Here is a 19,259-nt window from a genome sequence, read left to right on the forward strand (position 1 = left end):
TATTTGGGTTCTAAGGCACATATTGCAGCTCAAGAGAGATACATTGGCTTTATAAATCCCAAGGTAGCAATTGATTATAATATTCAGAAGTGGAGTGATGAGGATCTTCGACTTTATAAGAAAAGGTTGACTTATTCACTTAGGTGTATCAAGTTTCTTTTGCATCAAGGGTTGGCATTTTGTGGACATGATTAAAGTGAAGAATCTAGCAACAGAGGGAACTTCATTGAACTTTTGAAATTTCTTGCCGAAAATAGTGAAGAAGTGAACAAATATGTTTTGGACAATGCTCCAGGTAACTGTACCTTAACTAGCCCAGACATACAAAAGCAAATTATTCACTATTGTGCCCTAGAAACTAGAAAGAAAATAATTGAAGAACTTGGTGATGAGCCCTTTGCAATTTTAGCTGATGAGTCTAGTGATATATCACATAAAGAACAACTATCTCTTTGCTTGCGTTATGTTGACAAATTGGGAAGGCTATGTGAGCATTTTATTGGAGTTGTTCATGTAGATGATACTACCTCTTTATCACTGAAGGCTGCAATTGAAGCTTTACTTGTTAGTCATGGCTTGAGTTTGACTCAAATCCGTGGTCAAGGATATGATGGGGCTAGCAACATGAAAGGAGATATTAAAGGGTTGAAAACATTGATCATGCAAGAATCACCTTCTGCTTATTATATTCATTGTTTTGCTCATCAACTGCAATTGGTTCTTGTTGCTATTGCTAAGAGAAATACTGATTGCGGCTCTTTTTTGATCAAGTATCTATCTTGTTGAATATTGTTGGAGTTTCTTGTAAGCGTCATGACATGCTTAGAAATGCTAGGCTTGAGAATGTCATACTCGATGGGGATCTCATTACAAAACTATATGCAGCATCATTACTATGTATGAATCAATCCATGATGTACTGGTTGATCTTGGGGATGATCCGACATATAAGGATGATTGGACCAAAATACATTTTGTGACCGGAGCATTTGAGACCTTTGAGTTTGTTTTCTTTGCACACTTAATGTATATTATTCTTGGATACACAAATGAGTTATCTGAGTGTTTGCAAAGAAGAGAGCAAGATATTCTTAATGCAATATCACTTGTTAATGTGGCAAAGAAAAGAATGCAAGAATTGAGGTCTGATGGTTGGCATAATTTTCTTGAGAGGGTCACCTCATTTTGTGATAAACATGGTGTTGATGTTCCTGCTATGGATGGTGATTATGTTCCTTATGGAAAATCAGTAAGGAAAGCTCGTGCTCGAAAGCAAACCAATGATGACCACTTCAGAAGAGAGGTATATATTGGTGTCATTGATCAAATAAGTCAACAACTTGATAATCGGTTTGATGAGATTAATATGGAGTTGTTGTCTTGTATGGCAGCCTTCAATCCTTCTAACTCATTTGAGTCTTTTGATGCACGGAAGCTACGTAGATTAGCTGAATTCTACCCAAAAGACTTCTCAAATAATAATTTGCTCAGACTTGAATTGCAGCTAGATAATTATATTGATGACATCAGGCAGGATGATAGATTCAAAGGTCTAGAAAATATTGTTGATCTCTCAGTTAAGCTTGTTCAAACAAAGAGGCATAAAGTGTATGATATGGTTTATCAGCTTCTCAAATTGGTATTGCTTCTACCTGTGGCAACGGCAAGTGTTAAAAGGGTATTTTCTGCGATGGTTTTAGTGAAAACAAAGCTACGAAATAAGATGGGAGATAGTCTTTTGGATGATTGTCAGTCACTTTCATTGAGCGAGATATTTTTTTTGAAGTTGATGAAGATGATATAATTGAGACATTTATGTCCCTTCGAAAGCGTCGAATAAAAATGTCGGCAAAATAACACTGTAAGTCTCTGGTACTCTATTATGCATATATTTCAGTTATCGGTATGGCTTTTGAAACTATTTATACTATATTTAGCAGATACGCTGTCCACTTAATTCATGATTATAAGCCTTAATACCGAATTGGTAAATGGATTTACCGAATTATGTATGAATTTTTTTTGAGAGGCATACCCTAACCTAAAATCCTAGACTCGCCACTGGCTGCTACATACCCACCCGTTCCAGTTGTTTCTACTTTGCCCTACACTACTTTGCAGTTAATATTTGTCAAATACGACTAACACTACTGGAAACTCGAATACTTCTGTGGGTGTTGCATTTTTCTGTGTGTGTTTCTCTATACACACAGAAAAATTCATTATTTTTCTGTGCGTTTCAAAAATCCCGACAGAAATATTCGAAAACCCACAGAAAAATTATGTGATTTTTCTGTGCGTGTCAATACACACAGAAAATTTGACATTATTCTATCGGTTCATTGAAAACGCACAGAAAAAATACATACATGCACACGAAAATTCTACCGGATAAACCAGCCCCTGCGCCGCTCCGAGCACCCCGCCCTTTTCTCTTCCGCAGCGCCCCTCCCCTCCCGGCCCCAGCACCCCTCCTCTCCCTTCTTCCCCGCGGGCGCCCCGGCCCCAGCGCCCCTCCTCCCCCGTAGGCGCCCCCCTTCTTCTTCCCCGGCGGGCGGCCGCTCCTCCCCTCCCCCTTCTTCACCCGGCCGGATCCGGCCCTCCCTCTCCAAGATCCGGCCGGTGGTTGTGGTGGTGGTGGTAGTGGTGGCCGGTGGCGGGGCGTGGCGGCGGCGGCGGCCCTCCCCTCCCCCTTCTTCTCCCTCACCGGCGCCCCTCCCCTCTCCCTTCTTCTTCCCCGGCGGGTGCCCCTCCCCTCCCCCATCTTCACCCTGACCGGATCTAGCCCTCCCTCTCCCGGATCCGGCCGGTGGCTGCGGTGGTGGTGGCGGCGGCCCTCCCCTCCCCCTTCTTCTCCCCCGCCAGCGCCCCTCCCCTCTCCCTTCTTCTTCCCCGACGGGTGCCCCTCCCCTCCCCCATCTTCACCCGGCTGGATCTGGCCCTCCCTCTCCCAGATCTGGCCGGTGGCTGCGGTGGTGGTGATGGTGGCCGGCGGCGGGGCAGTGGTGGCAGCGGCGGCCCTCCCCTCCCCCTTCTTCTCCCCCGCCGGCGCCCCTCCCCTCTCCCTTCTTCTTCCTCGGTGGGTGCCCCTCCCCTCCCCCATCTTCACCCGGCCGGATCTGGCCCTCCCTCTCCCGGATCCGGCCGATGGCTGCGGTGGTGGTGGTGGTGGCCGGCAGCGGGGCGTGGTGGTGGCGGCGGCCCTCCCCTCCCCCTTCTTCTCCCCCGCCGGCCCCCCTCCCCTCTCCCTTCTTCTTTCCCGGCGGGTGCCCCTCCCCTCCCCCATCTTCACCCGGCCGGATCTGGTCCCTCCCTCTCTCGGATCTGGCCGGTGGCTGCGGTGGTGGTGGTGGTGGCCGGCGGCGGGGCGTGGTGGTGGCGGTGGCCCTCCTCTCCCGGATCCTGGGAAGCTGTTCTTGACTCCAACGAACGGACGGTTGTCGATTTCCTAGTTGTTGATTTTCTTTACTAGAACTGTGGATGTTGTTTGCTGCTCTTGCTTTAGCTGATGGTGTCCTATCTATTTGCATTCTCTAAGCTTTGTAGAATATATTTGAACCGGAGATGCTTAGGTAAGAAGTAAGAAATACACTGCCCAATACCCATGAATCAAAACATTTTTGTTCTGGAATTGTTGCAATCACTTGCTCTTGTAAACCAAATTATGCAGATTGATATTAACTTTTAATCAGATGTATGCCAAGCTGCTAGCTATCTGTATGTGCAGATATTTTTTGTCTATTGAACTCCTAAAGTGAAAAATGACTAAACTTGCTAGAGATGGAACACAAAATTAACTAATCTAGGATTGTCTACAAGTAGTCTTGGGCAATGATAGAGCTCTGAAAATTTTCTAGTAACTACTTGATAAAGGTGCAATCGGTTTGTTGAGAAGTTGTCTAGCTTTTTATTTAGATGACTCTAATCTGCGATGATGTTTTAACTTGTTTGTTTTGTTACCCTGGTTGCTTTTCAGGTGAGATGCTATGAAAACAGTATCTGGAGCTGAGATGATATGAAACCCCAGTCTCAGTGCCGTGCTGCTCTCCCCTTCCCTAACTATGCCTTGTGACTTTTTTTGTTTTGTACTACTCTTGAGTGGATGTGATGAATCAAGTTTCCATTAGAGAACTTCTACACTTTAGCACCTTATGAGCTGGTACTTGGGATATTTTGTTCTGTTTGCTGCTTAACTAGGATGACTTGTACCAGTACAAGCAACCAGTTCTGTGGCCAGTTCAATTCCCATTAGAGAGAGAGAATTAAATTAATTTCCAGGTGAAATTAAGTTGCAGTTGTCATGCTGATAATGGGTAAATCTGAGCTATTTCTCGAGTTCTTTTGCTCTTGTTCTTTTGCTCCAGGTGAAATATATGTAGTTCTTGTGCTTTTGTGCTCCGATTGATGCTAAGAGTTAGGACTTGAATGTTTGTTCAGATTGGATCAGGTTTGGCTCCTCTTTCTTGTGTGACAATTTGACTGTCGCCACCTATACATGTGTGCATGACCAACTTTGGGTCTGTCAGTAGGGTATCGGGGGCTTGGGTCTGTCAGTTAACCTTGTCCATGAGATAAGTATGTATGCAACACCAAAGTTTCTGAAATATGAATCGATGATGTGGTCTAGCAATGCACTTATAAGGTTTGCCATACTTGATTGTTCAAATAAGAGCTGGAGATTCCTGCTGAGCAGGTTGCAGCTTTTGAACATCTTTGTAACCGGTAGAAACAACAGAATATTATGGGTTCAACTTCTAGAAGAATAGTTCTTCTCCTCTATTGTTAGTTCAAACTGTTGTTCCCAACTTGAGTTCATTGTTGTGCCATTTCTTCTCCTCTACTGATCACTCTTATAGTGAACTACTGTAACTCTCTTTTCATTTCTTGAGAATGAAATGTACATCCTATTTAATTAGATGTGTGTCTATGGTAAGAAGAGTCCATGTTTTCTATGTAATATATATGCACTTGTCTGTATACTTATGAGTTGCTACACTGTGCCAAATGGGTTTCGAGTATAATCTTATAAGCTGGAATTGTTCTTATGTCATTCTATTGCACTTGTCTGTATCGGATAAGAACCTTTCTGTTGCTTTTGTATTATTCTTATGTCATTCTATTGCTTTTGTACTTTTATCAATGGGATGTCTATGATTGCTAAATTGGGTTGTTTTTGTGCTTCTAGGGTTTGGAAATGTATGCTGTGTGGATGTGGACTACTTTTAATTATGCCACTAGTAGCTCACTACCTTGTGGTTGTGGATTACTTCTAAATTCTAATGTGGCTGGCTGGTTGTGGACCATATTAACTATGATGCTACTTATGCCATATTTTATTCATCCATGTTCCTGTTATTTGATTCCTAGCTTACACAACTTGTTTATATGTTTGCTACATTCCTCGTTGTTTCTAACGTTGCTGCATTCCTCATTATTCCTGTAGCTTGTGGCCTGGGAGAAGAAAAGAGAGGTCACATTAACAAGGTAGACTTGATCCATATTTACTTAGCTAATTCATTGGATTATAGTATTATACAACTTGTTTCTGTTACATTCATCATATAACAAATATGTTTTGACTTGCAAGGGGCATTGTGTGCTACATGTAACAAGAGGCAATTGGAAAGAGGAGAGCTCTACAATCAACATCAACAAGGTATGATTTTGCTGCTCCATTGTTGGTTAGGACATGTGTATGGCGTCGCCTCGCCACGCGCCTTAAACGCCTAGTCAACTCGAATTGGTGGGTCGGCGCGCCTCGACTTACCGCCTTAAAAACAGTGATCCTAGCATATCTATTTCTTTATAATAGTGTAATCCTTGCATGCATGCTGTCTCCTGTTACCTTGCTCACAGCTTGGCTTGTGGTTGGGTTCATAAACTTACTGAAATTTGTGGACTAGTGCCTAAACACTATCTTGAGTTATGGTTAATTCAGTTCAATGTCTATTTGAAATTACTTTTCTCTTTACCTCTGAATATTTTTTCCTATTCACAAGATTACTCTAATTAATGAAAAATGGTCTTTTGCAGGAGGCTTTGGGAATTTCTTAGTATGAGAACAAATTGTAGATATGTTGATCAGTAGTTGTGCTTTGTTTATATGGTTTCAATAACATTGTGTTTTGTAACTATATAATGACATTGAAACATTGAGTCCATTGTTATGAACAACAATGATATGTAACAACTTTCATGCTGATTATATGTATCGAGATTGCTGAATGTAACATGTTGATGCATGGCTAAATAATACTATTCATGTATGATGAAATATGATGATAGTCATTAGTTATGAGCCGTGCTTGTAGACTTCATTACTGTATGGACAATATATATTTTAATACGTTGTTGCTACTGTTTTAAAATAATTTTTTTTGTGTGTTTAATTCTTTTTTTCTGTGCATTTATTTCTTTTTTTCTGTGTGGATTAACGCACGGAAAAATTAGTTTTAATCTGGGCGAACACAATTTTTCTGTGCGTGTGAGACCTACGGAAAAATTGTTTCTGACGGTGAACCCACGGAAAAAGTCGATTTTTCTGTCATTCTATTTCTGTGGGTTATTTTCTGACGGTACACCGTCAGAAAAATATTTTTCTGACGGTATTCGAATTTTTCTGTGGGTTTTCGCACCCACAGAAAAAATCGAGATTCCAGTAGTGTAATAACTAACGGCATATATAGTACCGGCTATCTATCCATGCGTATGCGTATCTGCTAGCTAGGTAAGAAGGCCAGATGCTCATGCGCGAGGCAATCTGTCTAAGAAATAACAGAACGTAGATAATAAGCTAAACACACACGTTCTTGCACAGTGTCAGAGAATCTCTCCGAATTAACGACGACCACCACAAACTAGTCAATCAATTCCAACAACAGCAACGTTGTTCGGTACTGTGTCCATGCCAGTATGCCCACACAGACAGAAGACTCCATCAATATGCTAGCTTTAGTTTAATAATGTGGTGGTCGATCTGATGCATGCAATGCAACATACGTGTCCTGGAACATGGGTTAACAGCAACCAGCAGTCATGTGACGACTGACAGAGAAATGGGACGCTAAGGTCACGTCGTCGGACCAAATAAAGCGGGTAAAGCCGCCGTTGATTAAGGCTCCTCTTGATCTCCTTTGTTTTTTGTGGTTACAAGCGATAGATGATTAGTGAGCCCTCCTTGAGCCACGTAAGTTTTTTGTAGATAAATTAGTACACATAATTAGTAGTCAATCCTTCAACGCTAATCAAGCAATCCTGACGATCTTCTACTCAAAACATCTCCAAGTAAAGTATCATTCCTTGCCTAAAGTGTTCGTCAACACTGGCCGGCGGCTCTTTATTTGAAGCAACATGGGATTACAGCTGATCCTTTTTTTTCAAGTTAAAATTCCATTGCATCATAGACAAAGTACAGATAAGGGGAGAAGATTATTCCCCAGTCGAAATGGTCTGGACCTTGAGCGACATTATATATTGGATCTTGATGGACGAGAGGTTTCCCACTTGACTGTAATCCAGAAAATACCTGATGGACTCTACTCTGAGGTGTGTATGCTTGGTGGGGGTGAGGGGAGGGGGCAGCACAAGGGCGAAATGGGTATCCCACTACGTCTTAGTGTTTGGTTCATGGACAAATAAGATAGAATTGTCAAAGGGAGGAATATTCTACTGAGAAGTTGTTTCTCCTCGTCCCCTCTGAAAACTGAGATACCGTATCGTCCCTCTTCTGCGATCTCTCTCTCTCTCACTCTCGCTCTCTCGTGGATGCGTGCCTCTGCTCTCGTTAGCGCGCGGTAGACTGCACCACGCCCCCGTCGATCTGGCCTGGCCCGTCCTCATCGTGGCCAAGCACCACCACGTCGTCGCCGTCATCATGATCCATCCCCAACGCGTCGAGCTTGACCAAGGACACCACACCGCCGCCGTTGTGCCCTGTGCGTCGTCGGGCGAGTCTCGCGCCCTCGGTGGGGGTGTGCTGACTACGCCCTTCCGCACAGCCACTGATGAGGCCACACATGGCGGGCCCTTCTACATTGATGTTGGCTGAGGGTCTGTCACGCCACGCCACGCACGATCTTCTTGCCTCAATCCCTGTCCTGCGAGCACCCCCTCCCTCTCTGGACATGGCCTTCTTCTCCGTTTGTGTGTATGACAATTAGTGGCAACTAATGCTAGTTAACAGAAAAGGAAAAAGTTGTTTATCTCAGCTCTCTCCGTCCTTCCTACCAAACATGAAACTGGAAGGACTCCATCCCCACAACCAAACGTAGACATGGGACCCTCTGACCCAAAAAGACTAGGACGGATCCAAGTACCCGACCCATCTCACCTCATCCCAAAACTAAACGAACCCTAAGGAAACACAATCTAGCAGCCTAGCTAGAACAATACCTCACAAAGAGCAACTCCAACAGAGTGGCCACCTCATCCCAAAACTAAACGAACCCTAAGGAAACACAATCTAGCAGCCTAGCTAGAACAATACCTCACAAAGAGCAACTCCGACAGAGTGGCTATTTACGTTGTGGAATCTATTTTTAGGTATTTTCGCAAGAATTAAAAGTCCAACAGCTATTCTATCGTGTCATCCAAAATAACCAGTCTGCTATCCCGTGTTTCTAGCTGGGTAAAGAAAGCAAGCTGTAGAGGCTCGCCATCGGCATATCCGTGCATAGCGCTCGCGATAGGTAGTGTTTGGCACCACGTAGAAAAGGTTTTTAGGGGCGGCTGATAACCCTCTGTAGGGGCGGTTTTGCCAGCCGCCCCTATGAAAGGGTGGCTAAAAATCACTGATTTGTAGAGGCGGTTCCCAGGCCGCCCCTACAAATCGATTTGTTTGGGCGGCTGGATATTGAGCCGCCCCTACAAATCAATTTTCAGAAACCACGAAAAAGGGGCAAAAATATAGCAATTTTTTTTAACCGAGGAGGTCCCCACCGGCAGCCACACACACCCTCACTCTATGGTTGCAGCATTTTTTCACGATTTTTGCACACTTTGCGTCGGCCGGGATTCAAACCGGCGACCTCTCTCTCGCGCGCCATCTCCTCTACAACTACACCTCACATTCACTTGTCCACAATCCATTTTGATTCCCCATGTATTATACAAAATTGAGCATAAATTGATTGTTTGAGGCCCTAAACTAATTCAAATGAAAAAGTTGTCAACTACAAAGTTTTAAAACTTTTCGAGATCTACAACTTTTATTTTGGTAGTTTCTCCATCCGAGGTCACTTATAAAATTTGAATTTCAAATAATAGAAATTCAAACGTAGTTTTCCATGACAAGATGGTTTCAAATGAGAAAGTTATCAAGTACAAAGTTTCATAACTTTTCAAGATCTACAACTTTTATTTTTACTGTTTGTCCATCCGAGGTCGTTTAAAAAATTTAAATTTCAAATTTTTTTGACATTCAAACATAGTTTTTCTTGACAAGATGATTTCAAATAAAAAAGTTGTCAACTACAAAGTTTCATAACTTATCGAGATCTACAACTTTTATTTTGGTTGTTTCTCCATCCAAGGTCGTTTACAAAATTTAAATTTCAAATTTTAGAAATTCAAACGTAATTTTCCTTGACAAGATGATTTCAAATTAAAAAGTTGTCAGCTATAGAGTTTCATAACTTTCCGAGATCTACAACTTCTATTTTGATCATTTATTCATCCGACATAGTGGTAGTAACATTGTTCACAAATATTACATATCCCTCTTATTGTTTATGAAACTATAAGAGAGATATGTAAATTTTGTGAACAATGTTATTACCACTTTATCGGATGAAGAAATGACCAAAATAAAACTTGTAGATCTTGATAAGTTCTGCAACTTCTATGTTCATGATTTTTTCATCTAAAATCAATTAGCGTTCCAAAATAACGTTTGGCCTTCTTTATATGCTCCTCTAGATATTGTTCCTCTTTTGCCTCTCTCTTTTTTTATATTTTTTTGGCTGTCGTTGTTTTTTGGGAAAATTTTGACTTTTCTTTTTATTTTTTGATATTTTTCCTTCACTTAGGAGCACAAAAGAAGTAACCACAGAAAATATGAGCTCAAACAAGTGAAAGACGTGGCCTGTGGAAATTTCAGAAGATGTGCTCAAAATCGACAAAAAGATTGTGACCACGAAAAGATGATCTTGTGACCAGTTTTTGACCAATTTAAAATTCCCCGACCCCGACAAAGCAGGGGATGGACGGATCCAAAAAAATTTTTGATCGATTTTGATATAGGGAACGTCGAAATTGGAGTTCGTATGCGAAAACTAGACCAGTTTTAAGAATTGGCTCTGAATTAGAGGACAAAACGGGAACAATAATTTCAAACAGTATTTTCAAGTAGTAAATGATCTCAACTGAAAAAGTTGTCAACTACAAAGTTTCATAACTTTTCGAGATCTACAACTTTCATTTTGATTGTTTTTTCATCCGAGATCGTTTACAAAATTTAAATTTTAGTGCTTACTTTTTAATATTCGGCGTCCATTTGTAGAGGCACTTCATTGTTGAGCCGCCCCTACAAATCAATTTGTAGGGGTGGCTGGATATTGAGCCGCCCCTATAAATCAATTTGTAGGGGCTACAAATCGGGCCATTTGTAGGGGCGGCTGATAACACCGGCCGCCCCTACAAATTCATTTGTAAGGGCGGCTCATTTGACAACCATTTGTAGGGGCGGCTCTATCACCAGACGCCCCGACAAAAAATTTGTCCCATTGCTAAAAAAACATTTTTTACGTAGTGTGGTGGCATGCAAGCAAATGGTGGGAGTACACAAACCAGGGAAGTGAGCCAATCAGAGCATGACGTGTGAGTTCTAAAAAATAGATGATGAGAATTTAGAAAGGCTGTTGCATTACTCTGTTTTTTTAGAGGAAGTTTTATTTTGGACAATGGCTAAATCAATGGTTTTAGAATCTTATTTTACATAATCTCTGGGAGTTGCTCTAAGAGAGAATTGTTATTTTCGCAAAGTATATAAATGAACGACGAAAACATAAGTCAGTGAGAGTTAGGTGAGCTAGCACGCTTGTTGCGTGGGCTAGCTTATTATTACATCATAGGTCATATACCAATAACAACTTGTTTGTTCCTACATTTCTAGTTAATAACAATAATTCGATCTCCTTTCTTGATTTCTTGATGAGATGGTCCTTTCGCTTGATTCCAAAAGGGTTGGGTTAGTACGAAGGCATTGCGTGTGCTTAATTTGCTGTTTGTGTATCCAAAAGAGATAATCAAGCGCGCCGGCTACGTTGGATTGATCCGTAGCGTGAGGGGACCACCCATGCAGTTGGCCCGACCGCACCGGCGCGCAAGGCGACGACAACGGGTAGCTCCTCAACTGTAGGTGGTGGTTGGTTGGCTGCAGACGGTAGGATGCGCCGCCATTACCGGCAGATGCGTGAAGGTAGCAAGATGGCTCTGGCGGTGCTGCCCCGCTGTAGGCGGATCCACTGCCTCCTGAAGTCAGGCTGCGGCGGTGGCAAGTCTGGTGACTGCGGGATTCGAATGCACGCCGGCGCTAGTGGGAACGTCGGCCACGTCGTCAAGTCAGGCGCCGTCGAATCAGAGGTCAAGCCAAGCAGCACCGACTCAGCTGAGGAGGCGTGGATCTACGTATGTGGGTGCCGAATCAAGAGGTCTGGCCTGCGCCTGCGCTTCAACTCCCAGGGCGACGTGTATGTCCCTAACTCCGAAGATGTTGAGTCCGGTGCGGATCTGGCCCCTGCCGTGGCCGCGAACGGGGCTGCCCGCACGGATCTGGCCCCTGCGGTGGCTGCGGATGGGGCTGCTGGCGTGTAGCTGGCCCCTACGGTGGCCGCGGACAGGGCTGCCGGCATGGACATGGCCCCTGTGGTGGCCGTAGATGGGGCGGCCGGCGTGGAGATGAAACCGGATGTAGCTGCACGCCTGGCCAAAAAAGGTGCTTGGCGAGGACCTGCACCCAGAGGTGCCTGCACGCCTGGCCGGGGTGCTTTCCAGGATTGAACCTTTCTGCCACGAATGGTTCATCGGCGCATACAAGGTTATGGTGCCTCTATTCTAGAAACTAAAAATTTCCTGTCGGTATAAACGCAACCGACAGAAAAATTATTATTGTACTGTTGGGTGAGAAAAAACGATAGGAAAATTAACCAACCGATAGAAAAATTATTAATATCCTGTCGGTTTTGCACACCGACAGAGTAATTATATTTTTTTCTGTCGGTATATTTGATAGACACAGTAAAATTTATTTATTTTCTGTTGGTGCATATTTTTTCTGTCGGTATATTTTCTAACACACAAGAATATTATAAGAAAAAATCCAACGCGCCTAAATTTGCCGCCAGTCCAGACATTCGGCGCCAAGCCAAAACCCAAAACCATCTGGTCTAGCCTCAGCTCGTACGTCAAGGCCCACAGCTCGTACGTGAAACCCATGACTCAGGTTAATAAAAAAAATAAAAGAACTCCCGAACGCATACTTCCTCAGGCCCGCATCGTGACCCCATGAAGCTACAGCTCCAGTTCGCGAACTTGCGTCATGTCTTCCCTTCTACGCCGCCTCTCTTCCTCACACCACCCCTCTCCCGCGCCGCTCGGCCGCGTGTTGCCAGGCTGCTCCCCAACGCCCTCGCTCCGACCTAAGGCGGTAGCTCGCTCCCTGCGCTACATTTGAGGTATTATCCTCTTCTTCGGTCTCTACTACTGTTGTGTTCATGGGATCCTCAATCCCGCGACCAAGTCATTGAAACCCATAACCCTAATCCCTAGATCTGCTTGTGGAGGAGTTTGTGACCACGAATCTGCTGTCAGAGGAGCCCGTGGTGGAGCCCTAGGTGGAGGAGAAACATAGCAAAGGAGCTAAAGTAGCCCCAGCGAAGGAGCCGGAGCAGCCTGTAGCGTCGACTCATATTTTGCTACTTCCACCTCAAAGGGTAAGCATTGTTTCTTTCTCATTTTGCTGCAGTTAATTGGCATATTGAATAAGTAAAATGTACAATTTATATGATCTGCAACATGTTTGAGGTATCGATGGAAATGAACTAGGGTTTCAGCACTATGTTTTGAGGGTTACAGAGAGTGTATGGAGAAGCAGGTAGCTTTAGTTTACTTTTTTTTAATCTTAACAGATGAATATTTTTGTTGATGGTTAGTTCATGTGTCAAAAAATCAGTAGAACAGTGATATGCTTGGTTAAATTTGATATTGTGTGCTTCGATTGAGGTGCTCTATGGATCTGCTTGTTACTTTGTGTGTTTGTCCTATTTTTTCTAAAACACTACAACATAAAAACAATGTGATGCCTACTAATTTTAATCTTTCAAATACAGTTAGTTAATATGTCACACCGCACTTGGATGTATAGTGGCTGGCAGCGTGGTAAAGCGCCCTCTAGTGAATGGATTAATGAAACCACTCAATTCTTGGACCATGCATTTCCAATGTGGAGGTAGCTACAAATGACACCATCAAGTGTCCTTGCGCCATGTGCCGAAACTATTTCCGCCTCAAAAGGGATACTATAGAGATGCACGTGTGCAAGCATGGTTTTAGGGAAGGCTATGAAACATAGACGGAGCATGGGGAGACTCATATTGGGCATGATGAAGGTGATAGCATAGTAAATGGGGAGGGTTTTGATGAGGTTGATCGAATGGATCAAATGCTGATTGATCTAGCTAGGGACAATCCACCTATAGTTGATGAGCAACCAACACCATTTGCCACTGCTTTTTATAGGATGGTTGATAGTGCAAATGAGTTAGTGCATGAGAAGACCACACACTCTAGGTTATCTAATGTGGCTCGCTTGCTTGCCATAAAGTCACGACACAACATGTCTGAATATGATGATATCATAGGCATAATACATGAACTTCTTCCTCTATATTCTAATTTACCTAATGACTTCTACCAATCAAGGAAACTACTATAGGGTCTTGGCATGCCGTATGTGAAAATTGATGTTTGTTATAACAATTGCATGCTCTTCTACAAAGATGACGCAAGTAAAGAGATATGTGATATTTGTGGTGCCAACCGATATGAGGAAGGCCGCCGAACAAAGGTTCCACGCAAAGTTCTACGGTACCTACCCATCACAGAGAGGCTGCAAAGGTTGTATGCGTATGTGGATGCAACCAAGCTAATGAGGGCACTTAGTCCATCAACGTCTGGTAAGATGGTGCACCCTTGTGATGGAGAAGCTTGGCAGCAATTTGATGAAGACTTTCCAGAGTTTGCAAGGGATAGAAGAAATGTGCGGCTTGCTGTAGCAACTGATGGTTTCACACAATTTGGTAGAGATGTTGCCCCGTACTCATGCTGGCCAGTCTTTGTGCCGCCATTAAATCTACCTCCTGGAACACTCTTAAGGCCAGAGTATATATTTCTTGCCCTTGTTATTCCTGGCCCTAAGCATCCTGGTAAAAATTTGAACATTCTAATGCAGCCCTTAGTTGATGAATTTAAAACAATGTGGGAAGGGGTTGACACAATCAATGCTTCCATAAAACGTAGCTTCAAAATGAAGGCAGCATACCCATTGGTATGTACATGACTTCATGGCATATGGAGACTTCGCTGGATGGAGCACCCATGGTAGGTTGTCATGCCCGTGTGGATATGGCTGCCTAGGTTTTCAACTCCGTAATGGTCATAAGGCTTGTTGGTTTGACTGTCATAGGCGCTTCTTGCCTATGGATCATGTGTTTAGGAAACAAGCTAATGCATTTTGTAAGAACACAAGGGTGTTGGATGAGCCACCTAGGAGGTTGACAGGGGAGGAACTCTAGGCCAACGTGACCAGATTTGCAGGTGACGACACCTTTGGTAAATTGCACAATTGGACACATGTACTTTGCTTTAGGCAACTTCCATTTTTCTCTAAGTTACTTCTTCCACATAATATTGATGTGATGCACAATGAAAAGAATGTGAGTGAAGCCATATGGAACACATGCTTTGACATAGGTAGTAAGACCAAAGATAATGTGAAAGCTAGGCTAGATTTAGCTATGATTTGGTTATGTACAGGCAATTTGGTTATGTCAACTACAACTACAAGCCCCCTTATAGATACACTACTCAACTTAGTGTCATTCTCAAGAGAGAGTACCTAGGTTTGCTTCAAGAAAAGGATGAGGATGGTGTACTGATCAGGGACCAAACCTCTTAAGAAACAGTGTTTATGGTATTACTTGCTGCATTGTTCACTTGTTCTATGTGTTAGCCATGTGTGTAAAAATGTATTGTACCTGATATCTACTAAGTTTGTTTTAGAAATGAAGCTAAACTTTAACCTTGAAGTTACAGTTGTATCCTGTTTGTCTTTTCATGTAACATGAAAGCATGCCACTTTTAAATATTTGGTTGTTCCACAGTCTCACTGTCAGTAATGTTTGAAGTGCTTATTTGTTTGTCATGGTTATGGCTACTAGTGATAGACTTCAATTTTGTTCACTTTTTATGATCAAGTTGGCTTATGGCTGTGTGCTTGCATTCAGTAAGACAAGATTACTAGAACTAGAATGTCAGTAAGACAGTATGGCTACTGCTCATAAGCTTCTTCAAGGATCTCCCTATCCCATAGAAATGTGCAAGTAGTTGTGGCTACAACCTGTTTTCTGATGACTGTAATTTTTCTGACCTTCGAACTCTAAATATTTTTCTAATATTATTGAGTGGCATTGATGACAAATGGGAATTGTATGATTTTTTTCCTTATGGATGAATAAATATTAAATGAAATAATAAGATTAGCATTTTTTAAGAGGTCTTCTGTAAGACTGTAATATTGCTTGATGATAAATTTTGTGAGCATTATTTGAAATTAGTGATTTGTTCTGAGTGTATGCTTTGATAGATCTATGGTATAACTACAAGTACACCTTGGGATGGACAATTGGTGGTACATTTTTGTTTATGTATGGCTAATTGGTAGTACATGCTGAAGGCAAATAATCTCTTTGCTTCCATCTGGAATGTGTTTACCTACGGGCTGTTGTTAGAATCTGGAAGATTACTACTACCTGTACCAATCTAACTAATATTTCTCTTCATATATGTATAGGCCACTGGTTCTTCTCATGTTGGCTCGGAATCGACCAATGATGACAATGCCACATATGGCCACGATGAAGACAATCTCAATGCCGCATATAGAGCCGCATTGGAAACACTAAACCGAAACCATGCATGAAGGTGGGAGTCATCACAAACAAATAATGCCATTTTGTGTTTGTAGAAGCTGTTGGTAGTTGCCACTTCTAACCTTTAGCTAGTAAAGGTGCAGCCAACAAGTTGATACTAGTTTTTGGGAAAGACAATCAACTAGTTGATGCTTTTGTGAAATTATTATTTATGTAGTTGTGGATGCAAGATCTATGGACATCTTAATTATGTAGCTATGGATGCAAGACCTATGGGCATCTTAATTTGTGGCTGTTGATGCCAACCGTGGGCATCTAATCTATGTATGGCATGTGGATGATGACAAATTGATGCAATATATTTGTGTTCTAGTTGAAAACCTTATAGAATCAGATGTCATGTTTGTGCCTATACTGTTATCATGAATATCGTATGAAATTATAAATAAATGAGGTGCTTCTGTGGCCTGGTGACTGCAATTATTTTCTGTCGGTACGTTATAATTATACTGTCGGGAGAGGATGACAGGGAAACCGTAATTCTCCTATCGCGGCTCCGTCGATAGAAAAACCAATATTTCCTGTCGGTACGAGTTTATTTTTCTGGCGGTTCAACACCGACGGGAAATTTTATTCCCTATCGGTACACATATTTTTCCTGTCGTCATTTACCGACAGAAGCAAAATTCTAGACTTGGCGACCCACAATTTTCCTGTCGACGCCCACCGACAAGAAAATAGTAAACCGACTGTAAAATAATACAACTGACAGAAAAAGTTATTTTCCTGTCGCTTTAGTTCTGTCAGAATTTTTCTATCATTATACCGACAGAAAAATTATTTTTAATTTTCCTTGTCGGTTTTTTGCTTTTTTCTGTCGGTTTTTTACCGACAAGAAATTTTTGGTTTTCAGTAGTGCACCCCTGCCCCCTAGTTTATTTGCTGCTAAGTATAAATTGAAATCGTCTTGATGCGGGTAGATGTGGTGCTTTTGGTGCCATTATGAACCGACATTTGTGCTATGAAGTATATGCTATCACTTTGTGTAGCTCAAGTGATTTTGTGTACTAGGTGTAGGTTGTCATTTCATGTACATGACGACCTTTTGGTCCCCTAATGAACTGCTGTTAGTGTAATTATGAAGTGTGCTTTGTGTGATCAACTGATAATTAATGTACATGTGTCTTCTAATTTATAGTAGTACCACACATGATTAACATGACCATGTTCACATGCTGTACTTACAGCATTCGTACACATTATACAGTTTCCAAATTAAAAGCACCACCACCCATGGTTAACATGAGCAAGGACTCATGCTTTATTTACAGCATTAGCACACATGATTAGCACCATATTAGACTCCCAAAATTCCCAATATCACAACATACATGATATAATTAGTTTCCCAACAATGCCAACACATCCTCATATAGTTGTCGAACACAACCAAGGCTTTTAGGCAGTATGCCTAGTGCCTCTAGCCGATCTTTGTCAATGTGCAGAATCTTGTATCTATTTCCTCCACCATCTTTCATCATCTCAATCAAACACCCTTGTAGTGTCAGGAACACCCTATTCAAAGTGTCTGGATCATAATTATCAAACTCATGTTGTACGTTCGCAATTAGGTCATCCAAGTTCCTAGAGATCCTGTCATAGGTTAAGGATGGGAGAGAATTAAAGAACCCTAGGTCTAGCACATTCAAATATGGGGAATTGGTAGGTTGGTTGAAGAGCCACATGTCTAGCCCAGTCCGTCTTACAGCAGCAACAAATTCTTCATCATTTACTGGCACATGTGAAGGGGCATTATCTTGCTGAATATAAATGGTTTTCCCTGCATGTTACCGTGGCCACCGTCAAACAATAGCGTCCAGAACTTTATTGATCAAATATGACCTCATAGTAGCCCGATCTACCTTGATAGGTTTGGTGACTTCAGGCCCCCTTCCTCTATTACGACTTCTTCTTCTTGCTTGTTCCTATAGTAAATGAAACCAAGTAAGGATCACAAATTTATAGCACAAAAACTTGTGCAAGAAAGTAAAACAAGTGTATGTTGTACCTTTCTAACAAATGGCCACACTCCTAGCTTCCCATCAAAAATATAATTACCTACATCATCATATATTGGTCTTCCTACTGCTGACAAGAACATAACTTTGCCAATGCAATTCTTATTGTGCACAGTCCTGTGTGGATCATCCTCCTCGGGAAGCATATAATACTTCATGTACTTGGATGTGGTGTTGAACCACTTCTCGTCCATGTGGATGATGTTGTGCATTTCAAGGAACTTGGGTTCATTTGGCAGGGTTCGGCGATCTAACATGGAAAGACACCATCGTAGCCTGTCTTTCTTGTTATCTTCCCTCAACAAAGGCTTTAGTGTGCTGGAGTGGTATCATAGTAGGCCGTCCTTGAATCATCTATGCAAGGTGCTCTTCTTTACACCAATAGCATTGGCTAGAGATCGTATAGTAATCCTCCTATGCAAGGGAACTCTTAGAACATCTGATAGATTAATCTGTATCCTTTTGCGGCCACAATTCTTCCTCCGAGATGTAACATCTACCGGTCTGCCTTGTGCACGGCACTGCTTAGCTCTTCGCCAAACACGATGCACTTGATATCTACTGATCTGAAACATCTGAGCTACTATATTCGTAGTGTTCTTTTTTAGTTTTCTACGATTACTTCTCTCAAGCAATGCTTCATATATTTGTTGTCTTTCGGTGTATGTCAAATTTCTGAACTTATGTGAATTATTTGCGTTTGTATGTTCATCTTCCACATCTGAGTCCTCCAACTCCTCATCAAATACTATATCCACAACATCAGCGTACACACCATAGTCGTGCATGTCGTTGATCATATCTGCAAAAAAAAGTGTGAGATAGCACTAGCAAAATGTATTTCAGATTTTGCAAAAAAATCATGCTGAAATTTGTTGCTAAAAACAGTTGAGGCAGCAGTACGTCTTCATTGTTATTGAACTGCTTGAAATAGTGTATGAAAGTTATTGCTATTGTGGGGAATTAGATTGTTTCAAACTTTTGAGGGGTTTCATGTAGATGTCAACCGAGTGAGTCGATATGATCATTGAAATAG

The 19,259-nt window shown here is 42.2% G+C and overlaps 1 protein-coding gene and 1 pseudogene across 1 annotated transcript; one reads left to right on the forward strand and one right to left on the reverse strand.

Moving 5' to 3' along the window:
- Positions 1–1,024: 1,024 nt before the first annotated feature.
- LOC136510589 (uncharacterized) lies at positions 1,025–1,804 on the forward strand. The gene has a single exon (XM_066504991.1). The coding sequence runs from the start codon at positions 1,025–1,027 to the stop codon at positions 1,802–1,804; it is 780 nt and encodes a 259-aa protein (XP_066361088.1).
- Positions 1,805–17,545: 15,741 nt separating this feature from the next.
- On the reverse strand, positions 17,546–19,023 carry LOC136512302 (uncharacterized; annotated as a pseudogene).
- Between the last annotated feature and the right edge of the window lie 236 nt (positions 19,024–19,259).

This window comes from Miscanthus floridulus, chromosome 16 (assembly GCF_019320115.1).
Source record: "Miscanthus floridulus cultivar M001 chromosome 16, ASM1932011v1, whole genome shotgun sequence".
NCBI lineage: Eukaryota > Viridiplantae > Streptophyta > Magnoliopsida > Poales > Poaceae > Miscanthus > Miscanthus floridulus.

Coding starts and splice junctions, on each gene's coding strand:
- LOC136510589 (XM_066504991.1), top strand. CDS start 1,025: ATGTATATTATTCTTGGATACACAAATGAGTTATCTGAGTGTTTGCAA.